This window comes from Lactuca virosa, chromosome 7, assembly GCF_052849685.1.
Source record: "Lactuca virosa cultivar CGN04683 chromosome 7, Lactuca_virosa_CGN04683_v6, whole genome shotgun sequence".
In the NCBI taxonomy this organism is placed as follows: Eukaryota; Viridiplantae; Streptophyta; class Magnoliopsida; order Asterales; family Asteraceae; genus Lactuca; species Lactuca virosa.
The window spans coordinates 150,701,895-150,714,792 of record NC_136432.1 but is presented as its reverse complement, the minus strand read 5'-3'; the positions used below and the strand labels follow the sequence as shown (position 1 = coordinate 150,714,792).

The 12,898-nt window shown below is 36.4% G+C and overlaps 1 protein-coding gene across 1 annotated transcript; it reads left to right on the top strand.

Annotated features, from left to right (window-relative positions):
• Window positions 1-1,826: 1,826 nt before the first annotated feature.
• LOC145124973 (stress response protein) lies at window positions 1,827-6,079 on the top strand. Its single transcript, XM_079060454.1, has 5 exons — window positions 1,827-2,143; window positions 2,683-2,784; window positions 5,113-5,257; window positions 5,331-5,380; window positions 5,578-6,079. The coding sequence occupies exons 1-5, from the start codon at window positions 2,057-2,059 to the stop codon at window positions 5,809-5,811; spliced, it is 618 nt and encodes a 205-aa protein (XP_078916580.1). The 5' UTR covers window positions 1,827-2,056; the 3' UTR covers window positions 5,812-6,079.
• Window positions 6,080-12,898: the final 6,819 nt, after the last annotated feature.

The following is a 12,898-nucleotide window of genomic DNA, read 5'->3' as shown; positions in this document are numbered from 1 at the left end:
CCCATAGAAGAGGATCTTCGACATACCATGGTGGTAGGCCCAAGGTGTGATCTTTAATCCAACACATAACTAGCTTAGTTAGATGCAACTTTAATGGTTACTCAAAGTGGCTAAAATGTTGTACACAACATTAATAATCATACCATATGTTATTTCATTGCATCATTATTTCATAGAAATAATAATTCCCAATATGTTGGTAAAACATTATTTTCATAAAATAATGTTTTCCAGTTAGATACAAGTGTTAATTATATTTGTTAATAATCAAATTATTATAATAAATAATCAATTGGTAGTAACTTGCTATAAGGTGTGACCCTATATGATCACGTGTCATTAGCAATATTATTCTGTAATGACTCTTGAGCATATAGATCTTTTATTATTTTCCCAAATTGTCCTTACCCTTCTATTATGTGTTTAATCTGTCCTTATTTACATACCCTTCCTATGTGTACCAACTAAAATAGATTTGCTTTAAATTAAAAGTATTCAATTGAACCTTGCCTCCATTTTCTTGATGGCAACCCTTGTTGTAATTGTATTCATCTTTATGGACCATTTTGCCCATATATTATTATTATTATTTTGTTCAACTTTGTGGACCATTACTTGACAACAAAAGTGGATTGTTGTTTCTGGTCTTTCTAATTCTTTCTTATAACCAAAGACTGGTACAATTAGGGTGACCCTAATCGTGAAATGTAAGTGTCCCATCCCCTTCTCTCTCTCTCTCTCTCTCTCTCTCTCGCTCTCTCTCTCCATCTTCCTCTAGCTTTGTATATAATCGTGCAGACATAGGACCCCAAAAAATGTATAGAAGCGATAATGTTAGACCATTTTTGGTGGGTATTGTTTTATGAGTATTATACAATATGTGGTATACATGGACCAGACTGTTAGCAGAAAAAAAGATTTCCTTCCCATTATTATCTTTATTCTTTATGAGTATTATAGAATACGTGGTATACATGAAATATAAGTTTCCCTCTCTCTCACTCTATATATAATCGTGCAGACATAGGACTCCAAAAGGATATATATATATATATATAAGCGATTGTGTTAGACCATTTTTGGTAGGTATTGAATGATGGGTATTAATTTATGAGTATTATACAATATGTGGTATACATGGACTAAACTCTTAGTAGAAAAAGGTTTTCCTTCCCATTATTATCTTTATTCTTTAGTAAAAAAGGTTTTCCTTCCCATGTGACAATTGTACACTGTTTAACTGGTGATTATTCTTTAGCTAAATGTTTTCCAACTTTTAATAGAATCCAAAACAGGCAAAGCATGATTATTCCTTCTACATACAAAATAAGACTTCATGTTTCACAAGCCATTTTATGGATTTAGTAGAAGATGAAGCCATGAGAGGACCGAAGAAGTATAAGTAGATGAAGTAAGAGAAGAAAAATCTCAGGTAGTTCCTGCTGCTAGCCCTAATTCGATTAAAAGAAGACAAATATATTAATAAATGTCATCTCACCTACTCTTATGCCATGTTATTAGTTGTTAGACCAACTCACCAATATTTAATTGAAGTCATCATTTTATCAATAAGAATCGGTTATCACTAGGTAGGATTTGAACAAAAATTATATTTTCTTAACATTTTTTTTTGTATACAACCTTTAGTTGGATGGTTTTCTTTTAAACAAACAAAACTTCAATCGTTTTTTAACAATTTTGAAACATCATTTTCCTGGTAAGTCATTTCCCCCCACGTTAATGAAAACGTAGGCTTTGGACATTTGGGCACCTTAGGGCCTAGACCAACGGGGTTTAGGTTTATATATCTTTGCTATTAACCGGATCCACTAAAATACGGTGTTCGCATTTCTTTTCCTTTATTATCCAACAGAACTTCATATTCATGGCTCGCTGCAATCCCTTTCTTCGTGTTCTTCAATTGGGGGTTTTGAACACTTAAATTTATCCACCACAGCTTCAACCTTTTTTTCCTTTGTTACTCCCAAACCGATATTTCCTACTCTTCTTCAATTATTCCTATTAGTTTTCGGGGCTCAAATCAATATAAAGGGACATGGGGAAGAATCAGGCGTACAAGGCGATGCAGAGATCAAGGGTGGGATCTACCTCAGGCGGCCCCGATGATGTGGATGACGGCATGGTTTGTACCCTTCCATATCATATTTTCAGTGGATTTGTTGTTATTTTCATTGTGCACAGTATTCAGATGAAGAAACATGTTAACTCGTGGTATGATATCGTAACCAATAAATCTTTGGTTGAGGATGAGAAGAGGCAGGGGGTTGTGACTTCTCTAGAGCCTAATTCCCTGTTTCTCTTTGTTAGAATCGCTTACTTTTTAGCTCAATGACTGATAAGGGTTAGCTAAATACTCTGTTAACATGGTGATTAGACCTGCGAATTGATTTTTGTGTGTCCAACCTTTAGGCATAGAGTTGTGATTGTGAAGATATAAGTTGAAATAATAGATGCTCAAATATGATTCTGATGACTTTGGATAAATCTGAATAGGCAGGAAACAATACAAACATGTTTTTTATTGTTCCATGATGGCTTCATTTTATAATTTCTTTGGATTTCTTTCATATTTGGTGTCTGGGACAGAATATTTTAGGAATTGCAAAGTTTTATAGTCAGTTTTGTTTGAATTTGTACCCTTTCTGATTAAGAGAGTCGCAGGTGGATGGTTCATTTCATTCACCAGAGTGGCATGCAGCTCGTTTGGCCAGCCTCAAAACTTCACATACAGTTACTTGGGAAGAGTACAAAAAGAAGCAAAAGGTAACTATTTATCTTCACTTTTGACTCCTCTCCTCTGTAGAGTGTATGTAGATCTCCAAATGATAAATATCTTGTTTTGATGTTGAATGTACTACCACTATCTAGTTCTTTTTCATCATCAATACATATTGCTTTTTCTTGTTGAAATTGACTGACATGGTAGTTTGGTTTCAAAATTCTGGTTTCCTGAACTCCCTTTAAATGATATTGGACAAGCAATTGGGAAAACAAAACGGAATGAAAAAACAAAGTAGGGAAAATTTGTAAACAGTTAGAACTTTTTGTATGCATTAAATGGAAAAGAAACATTCATAGGATTAAGCTCTGTCCCGGTTAAGTTCAATAAGTCAAAGAAAGAAGAGAAAGAAGAAGTTACTTGTTTTCTGGGATGTTTAGGGTGTGTTTGGTTGTGAAATTTTTTCCAGTTTTCTAGGAAAATTTTCCAAGAAAAACGGAAATTTTGAAAACGCGTTTGGTTCGTTCAGTTTTCCAAAATTTTCCAAGAAAATGAAAATTTTCAGTTTTCCAAATTGTATGTAAATTAGAAAAGTGTTTTTTACAGTTTTCCAAAGTTTTCCAATTTTCTAAGATGGAAAATGAAAACTCCCCCGGTTTCAACCAAACGTGTTTTCTAAAATTTTCATTGAAAATTGAAAACGAAAACTCAACTCTATTTTCTGAAAACATTTTCTCAGAAAATGAAAACAGTTTTCCACAACCAAACGCACCCTTAGGGTGCGTTTGGTTGCGGAAAAATGGACCGTTTTCCGGAAAATTTTTCCAAGAAAAATGAGAATTTTGAAAACACGTTTAGTTTGTCTATTTTTCTAAATTTTTCACGGAAAATGAAAATTTTCCATTTTCTAAAATTACAAAGAAGTTGGAAATTTTTGGAAAACCAATAATCATTGTTTTCCACATTTTTCTAATTCCAAAATTTTTCTAAAATATAAACACATATCCACTCTCACCTCTATCTACCCTCACCATAACACCTCCAACCCACCACACCCCTACCTACCCACACCCACCCACCCACACACTCACACATACAAACACACCCACACCCACACACAACCATAAACAAACACCCACACACAACCGCAAACAAACACCCGCACCCACACCCACCCCCACAAACACACATACACACACACACACCCACACCCACCCCCACATCCACCCCCACACACACCGACCCACACACACACAAATACACACCCACCCCAACCCCCACCCACACCCCCACAAACACACACACCCACACCCACTCCCACCCCCATAAACACACACACCCACAAACACACACACCCACACCCACCCCCACCCCCATAAACACACACACACATACACACCCACCCAATCAACACCACTACCACAATCACCGACCTACCATCACCAACATCACCACCGCCGCTTCCACCACCACCGTCGCCATCATCGACACCACCACTGCCCCCACCCCCAGCCTACCACCGGTACCGTTTTCTAAAAATGAAAACCGATAGAAATATACACATCTAAACACGTTTTCTAATTTTCTAAAACTGAAAATGAAAAATGAATAATTTTACCTAAACGCGTTTTCTATATTTTCCAATGAAAAATGAAAACGGAAAACGAAAATTGAAAAGGGAAAACCAAAAACGGAAAATGAAAACTGTTTTTCCGTAACTAAACGCAACCTTAGGTGGCGTGTTTGGTTTTCTAGTTTTCCAGAAAATCTTTCTAAGAAAAAAAAAGTTTAGAAAACATGAAATTTTTTCTAAGAAAAGAGAATTTTCCAATTTTCTAAAATACATATAACTTGAAAATGTGATAAATGTTGTTTTCCATACCTTTTCATTTTTGAAGTTTGTGTAAAATATAAACCCCACCTACCCCAACACCACACATCCACATCCACATTAGATAATATGTTAAATATTGTGCTATTTGAAAATTGAAATAACAAAAAATGAAAACTGGTAGAAATTACACATCCAAACACGTTTTCTAATTTTCTAAAATGGTAAATGAAAACTTAACCAAACGTGTTTTCCTAAATTTTCTACTAAAACCTGAAAATGAAAACTCCATTCCTTTTTCTAAAAACCTTTCCAAGAAAACCGAAAACAGTTTTCCACAACCAAACACATCCTTATATTCTCTGATTGCCGCAGCTGCTATTTAATTATTAATATATTGGGAAGCCTTTAAAAAATTTGATTTTCCTTTATTTGTGCTGTTGCTTTAATGGCGACTCCTCAACTATAACATGGAGTTAAGTGGCAGTGTTGAATGATTATATTTATATAGATAGGAAAATATCTAATTTGTTTTTGTTAGGAAGAAGAAATTAAAAAGGGGGAGTTAGAAGCTGACAAAGATAGAATGATGCGGGAATATCGAGCTCAACTAGATGCAGAACGGGCAAGCAAGCTTGCCCATGGCAAAAACCACTCTAAAATTAAATCTACTCAGAGGAAGAAGGGTATTTATGTCCATTACAAATTTACAATACCTCAAGTCCTTTATATACATAATCCTATTGCCCCTTGTTGCAGATAATAAGAAGGACAAAGATCTCAAGAAGCGCTCCAACAAAAAGAGAAAGGTGCCTTGGAATTCTTAGACTATTTTTATTAGAAAAGAATGCTCCAAAAATGGATATTCTTGCTTTTTTGATCCCTGTGGTTTGGATTTTCTCCTAAACCCATCTCATAATGGCTGTTTTGCTCCTATTTATATATATATTTTAAAGGATGAAAAGTAACTAATTTTTTTTTTTGTTTCCCGTAATAAAAATAATAGCGTTTGAGGAAATCTTGTGGGTCTAGTTCTTCTTCAAGTTCGTCATCTGAGTCTTCAAGTAGTGATGATGAGGATGATTCCAGAGAATCAAAAAGAAGGTCAAGATCAAGATCAAGGTCAAGAAAGAGGAAAGACAAGAGGCAGAGCTCAAAATCCAAGCATTCAAGTGGTGATGAACATGAGGCAGATGGGCCTTTGCCCCTCTCCAGGTTCTTTGGGAACACAAAGAACTGATGTTAATTTATCATCAATATCACTAAATCAATGAATGATTATTGTTTATGTTTTACCCTGTAGTAAACTGTGAATTAACCAGACATAGTGTGATACATTTGCGGTTTTTAGACTCATGTTTTTTGAGGTTGGGTTAAATTATTTTCCGTAGCACCTGAATCTGAATGAATGGAATGTTATGCGATGGTATTTATGTCACCAAAGCTTCAATTTCTTTGTAATTTTCAATTGTTTCTTTATCATTAGTTACTACTCATGGATTTTCCTATATTGTGTTTCTATTTAAATTTTGGTGTTGGTTTCTCTCCACTCATCTTGTGTTGATTTCTCGTTGTGATTTGATGATTGATTGATATGAGATTAGATCAATAAATCATTTTGATGATCGTTAGAATCTTGGTACTTTCGATCTGGTTCAACTTTGTTGGACATTGGATTTGGGATTGCAACAACTAGGTGTACCTTGACTTCTACACAAGTAGTTTGTATAGTATCAAGGCATAGGTTTTAGTTTGACGGACATGACTCGTGTTACATTAGTAAATGTCATCATTATAGCAAAATTTCTATTGCTGTAACCTACTAGGTGAATCTTGAGTTATACAAAAGTGATAGGTCATAGTTGTACTTGAACCTTAAAAGATGTTGCAATTTGCATAAAATAGGAAAAATCAGTAATAATAGGCAGTGAATTAGGTGGCTTTCATGATATAATGGAACATCTCATCTGTAGTATCAAAGCATGGGTTTTAGCTTGATAGACATGATTCGTGTTTACATTAACATATGTGATCATTATAACAAGATTTATATTGGTGCAAACTACTGGGTGTACCTTGATTTATACACAAGTGATAGGTACACCTAAAAGATGTTACAATTTGCATGTAACATTCCAATAACCATAACTTTTATTTATTTATTTATTTTGAAAATCAATCATGTCATTTTCAAAATAAGAGTTTCAGACCATGTCAAAACACAATTAATGTAAAATAAACATCATTAAAATACGGAAACTTGAGTTTTAGTTTTGAGATTTCCTAACATAAATTAAATAACATAGATAGGTGCCACCCCTAAGAATGTCCATATCCTCCAAATCAAGCCAGCTCTTTGCCCTTCGCACCTAAAGAACCTGCAACTAAACAAAAGTCGCAATTGTAAGCCTACGACTTAGTGAGTAATCACACACACACACACACACACACACACACACACACACACACACATATATATATATATATATATATATATATATATATATATATATATATATATATATATATATATATATATATATATATATATATATTGGAACGGCGGAAATTTTATAAAAAACTAGCAAGAAGCTAGAAAAAAGACATGACAACATATTACAAGCTAAAAGAGGTTATGTAACCAAGAAGTCCAACCTATTTTAGCTTTGCTACATCTATTAGAAATCCAAAAGAAAGCCCTATCTATCACCTCATCAAAAAGAACCGATTTCCTAGGCAAAGTTGATCAAAAAATAACGGAATTGCAAAAATCCCATAAACACCATAAAGTGGTCAAAATTACCACATCAAAAGCTTGACGAATACCACCTCTAAGGGAAATAGAATTCGACCACGCAAGGAGGGAATCAATAGAAAAATGTTGAGGAGACCGAACATCCCACCAAATAGTAACACGGGTCCATATCTCAATCAACTGGCTATAACCTGCAAAAAGTGATCAATAGTCTCAACAGCAGTGGTGCAGACAAGGCATAAAATCGAGTCAACCGTAATGCCTTGATGAGAAAGTCTCTCTCTAGTAGGAATACTATATAATCGCAATCTCCAAATGAAGATGTTCAACTTGATACAAACCCAATTATTCCATCTAGTTTCACATCCACCGGTGAACAACATCCTATTATCCGAAAAAGTAAGAGCAGAAAAGACAGAGAAAGAATCAGACACGTCAATAGTCCACCCTAAACGATCAGGACTTGACTGAAACTGAATGTCATGTATCAAAGAAGTAAGAGCATCCCACTGAGTCTACTCGATGCCTCCCCTTGGAATCCGTCTGAGAGAATCAATATTCCAACCAAATAACATCCTATCTCGGATCGATGCTGATTTGTGAATGTCCAGGGCAAAAATCCTATGAAAAGATAAAGCCAGAGGAGCACCCACTTCCAAACATCATGCCAAAAAGAAGTAACTCTCCCATCCCCAATCCTAATGGGGCAATAAGACTGAAGATCTAAGTCACGGTATTTAAGCTGAACTAACATCCGAATAAAATAACTGGAACTCCTTCTTAACCCTCCCAAGGTCGTCAACCCAAATTCCATCTATCATAACAATCCTGATAGCAAGCTGACGCCTCTTTCAATGGATAGTGCTGTGAAAAAAACTCGAGTTCTCGTCCCCCTCTATACCCCACTGAACTTTCGCCTTCTAAGCCAACTCCACCCTAGAAATATGATCCAAGTCTGTCAAATCTTTAATAGTTGAAACCCTTTGTTCTCGAAGGTCGGCACTACCACCATCAAGCATAAGAGAAGCATCAATGGACTCTATCTTGTCTTGCAAAATTTTTCTCTTTCCAATCAATCGATCTCGAGTGCAAGAGTTCCAAACTTTTAGATTAGATTTAAGAAGCTGAAGTTTCTTCTTAAAAATAACTCAAGGATTATCAAAAATACCCCCATCAACAACAGTAGACCAAGAGTCATGAACCACAGCATCAAAACCATCCAACTCAAACCAGGAATGAAATAAACGAAAAGGAGATGGGCCATAAACAACACGGTGCTCCAACAAAATACTAGGGCGATGATCTGGAATATTTTTTTTCTAGAACTAAGCCTGTGAGGTGAGGAAAAGACCTCAAGATGACTTCGAGAACCAAAAACGATCTAGTTTACTAAACTTCGACCCCCACCTGTCACTCCAAGTAAACCAAGGACCACCCAAAGGAATATCAACCAGATCCGCCTGATCAATAAACTGATTAAAATTCCTAGCTGGATTAGGGTAGAATTGAGAACCCAATCTTTTAGACTCATCCCTGACTTCGTTAAAATTCTCCATAACAACACATTCCCCCAAAAAAGAAGCAATCAACTGAGAAATCTCACCCCAAAGTTGCCTTTTACTTTCAGCCCCTTGAGGGGCGTAAACTGAAATAAGCAACATATCCAAACCAGTAACTGACCAAACTCCCTCCACCGCCACATACAAATCATAAATGATCACTCTATTATGAATAAAATGATCCGGGTCCCAAATAAGTATAATACCTCCCGAAAAGACAGAGAAAGAATCAGACACGTCAATAGTCCACCCTAAACGATCAGGACTTGACTGAAACTGAATGTCATGTATCAAAGAAGTAAGAGCATCCCACTGAGTCTACTCGATGCCTCCCCTTGGAATCCGTCTGAGAGAATCAATATTCCAACCAAATAACATCCTATCTCGGATCGATGCTGATTTGTGAGTGTCCAGGGCAAAAATCCTATGAAAAGATAAAGCCAGAGGAGCACCCACTTCCAAACATCATGCCAAAAAGAAGTAACTCTCCCATCCCCAATCCTAATGGGGCAATAAGACTGAAGATCTAAGTCACGGTATTTAAGCTGAACGAACATCCGAATAAAATAACTGGAACTCCTTCTTAACCCTCCCAAGGTCGTCAAACCAAATTCCATCTATCATAACAATCCTGATAGCAAGCTGACGCCTCTTTCAATGGATAGTGCTGTGAAAAAAACTCGAGTTCTCGTCCCCCTCTATACCCCACTGAACTTTCGCCTTCTAAGCCAACTCCACCCTAGAAATATGATCCAAGTCTGTGAAATCTTTAATAGTTGAAACCCTCTGTTCTCGAAGGTCGGCACTACCACCATCAAGCATAAGAGAAGCATCAATGGACTCTATCTTGTCTTGCAAAATTTTTCTCTTTCCAATCAATCGATCTCGAGTGCAAGAGTTCCAAACTTTTAGATTAGATTTAAGAAGCTGAAGTTTCTTCTTAAAAATAACTCAAGGATTATCAAAAATACCCCCATCAACAACAGTAGACCAAGAGTCATGAACCACAGCATCAAAATGTCACACCCCAAAACCGAGAACGGCGGAATACGTTCTGGGGTGGAGGACGTCATGTACAGTATCATAACAAAGCATAATAGTAAAGACAAGCAACAACATCCATTGCATTAAGATAATAATTGTAATACAACGTGTTCAGTACAAATGTTAGACACCAAAAATACAATCAAAATAAGGTGGAGTCTTATGTGTGCTCCGTCTTCTCAAAAGCGGCATCCGTACCTGTCTACTGATGACCTGAGAATACAAGTTATTTTGAAAACGTTTATCAGCATAAAGCTGGTGAGTTCATAAGTATTTAGTGTCATTTCCTGTATAAAAATATTCATAATTATACATTTGTAAAATAAAGTTTCGGTGTTTGAAAATAGTATGAGCCCTAGAAAACCCTATGTTTTCCAGAAAAAGGTAGTCTTCACTAAGACCCGATGGTTTGTTTGTTCCTTTGATAATGTACAAGTTTTCCCAGTAGTTATTTGTTTGAAAATATAGTTTGACTTTATCCATGTATAGTTATGAGAAAAATGTTTTACCCCAACAGTATCACTGTCGGCCATATGTAATGAAATGCAGGCTCCAGGTAGTATTAAATGTACAATACTCCTCAGGGAGTCTGTTGCCTTTAATTTTTAAAGTATTAATTAAAGGTTTGAATGTGAACTCGTACGTAACCATGCTGATTGACGATCGAATCCCTTTGACCCTCCGAGTCATATGTAAATGTGACATTTTGTCACCCCTGGGCCTAGACGGCTCGGACTGTAGCTAGCAGTCGGGATGTGGGAGTGTCTGTCCCGTATAGATCTATACACATAATGCCCGCTCTCCCTCCAGGAGACTCTGGTTATGCGGTGATAGCACAAAGATGTGTCGTATCGAGAAATAGTATGTCACATTCTATTTTAGTAAGTTCTCTTGTATAGTATGTAGTGTTCTCTTTGTATAGTACATAATGTTCTCCTTGTATAGTATATAGTGTTCTCTTGTATAGTATATAGTGTATATTGACTCACAACTGAACTGACTCTAGTAGTTGTCATGGCAATAGTAGCATTGAGTAGTGTCCCTTAACTATACCTATTATAGTTAAGATATGAAGACTTTTATATCTGACACAAATATATAAGATATATAACTAAGAATTCAACGAGAGTCGGACTAATAACAAAATACCCTAAGCCCACAATCAAACAAGAACAGGAAGTAAGGTGAGCTATTAGTCCTAAGTCCTTCAAGTCTTACTTATATAAATATATTGGTGTAGATACCTATTATAGTTAAATAGTGTTGTTGGTTGCGTGTCTTTGATATCCAAAGGCATTGAACTGATATGAAAACTTTTATATCTGACACAAATATATAAGATATATAACTAAGAATTCAACGAGAGTCGGACTAATAACAAAATACCCTAAGCCCACAATCAAACAAGAACAGGAAATAAGGTGAGCTATTAGTCCTAAGTCCTTCAAGTCTTACTTATATAAATATATTGGTGTAGATATGGTTTGAGACAAAAATTGGTTTAAACGAATTTTGGAAAATAGTTTTATAGTGATTTAACATGAAAATGAATTTGGTAAGCATTTGAAAACAGTTTAATTGGCAATATAGTTGAAAACATAGAAAATCCCTTTTTGGTGGTAAAAACAGTTAATAGTGTAGAAAATCCTTTTGGTTGCAAGTTATAATTCACATGCGATTGTTACTATAACTTATTTGGTTCAACTTGTATTCCCCCCATAAAACAGTTAAAAACATTTAAAAGGTTCATTTTGGGGTATGAACTCACCTGTAGTGAGTGAAGTGGATGGAAACGCCGGGTAGGATGCTAGGTGTCAAGTGAGGACTTGAACACACACACAGATCCTATGTAACATGTAGTGATGTATAAAGTATCTAATTAGTTGTGTAATCACTAATTAAGTGAGTAAAGGCACTTTAATGTATGAAAACACTTTGTTTCAAGTGTTAGGAGTGCTAAGGGTTGCACCTAAGGAGTGTATGGCCTCACTATGGAGTTTACACTTCACTTTGCCACACTTAAGTGTGTTTACGGTTGGGAGACCATTTCCCCCATGAGTTTACGGCCGTAAACTCATGGAAATGGTGAGTTTGTGTGTCTAAAGGTCTCATGCATAACAAGGAAGGTTCCTAGGATCAATTCGAGGGCTTTGGAAGTGATTAGGGTTCAATTGGGTACTCCCTTGGAGTTTACGGTCCTTGGACCACTCCTTGGGAGTTTACGGTCGTAAACTCTAGGGTTTACGGTCCTTGGACCACCCTTGGGGAGTTTACGGTCGTAAACTCATGGGTTTACGGCCGTAAACCCACCTTTGTCCATGTTTGTCCATTTTCCAAGTGTTTTGGTGGTTTGTAGGCCATTCATGCAAGTTCTAGACTCAAATACAAGCCATGCAAAGTGTTTGGAGCATTAAAACACCCTTGGAAGGTGTTTACGGTTTTGGGAGACATTCCCAAACCGTAAACTCATGTTTACACTTCTTTGGACATGTTTTAGGGTTCTGAGATCATCCAAGCAAGTTTCAAGGCCATTAGACATACATTGGAAGGGTTAAGGAGCATCAAAACCCCTTGAAAGGGTGTTTACGGTTTTTGAACATTCAAAAACCGTAAACTCATGTTCATGGCCAAAAACTCATGATCTTGTGGTTCTAACTCCATGCATGTAAGGATCTAAGCATTAGAAGAGGTTTGGAAGTGTTTTTTTTTGGGCTTCTAAACCCCTTTTTGGGAGTTCACGGTTTTGGGAGGCTCCCCAAACCGTAAACGCATGCATGTTGGGGTATTTGGATGATCCAACTCGAAATAGCATGAATACTAAGCTAGAAAATCAAGTTAGGAAGATTACCTTTGATTTTTGAGGCTTGAAAGTGGTGTTCTTGAGCCAAATCCGATTTTAGAGAGAGAGAGTAGAGAGAGAAAGCTCCAAGGTGGGAAAAGGCTCTAAAGGTGGACACTCCTCCTTTATA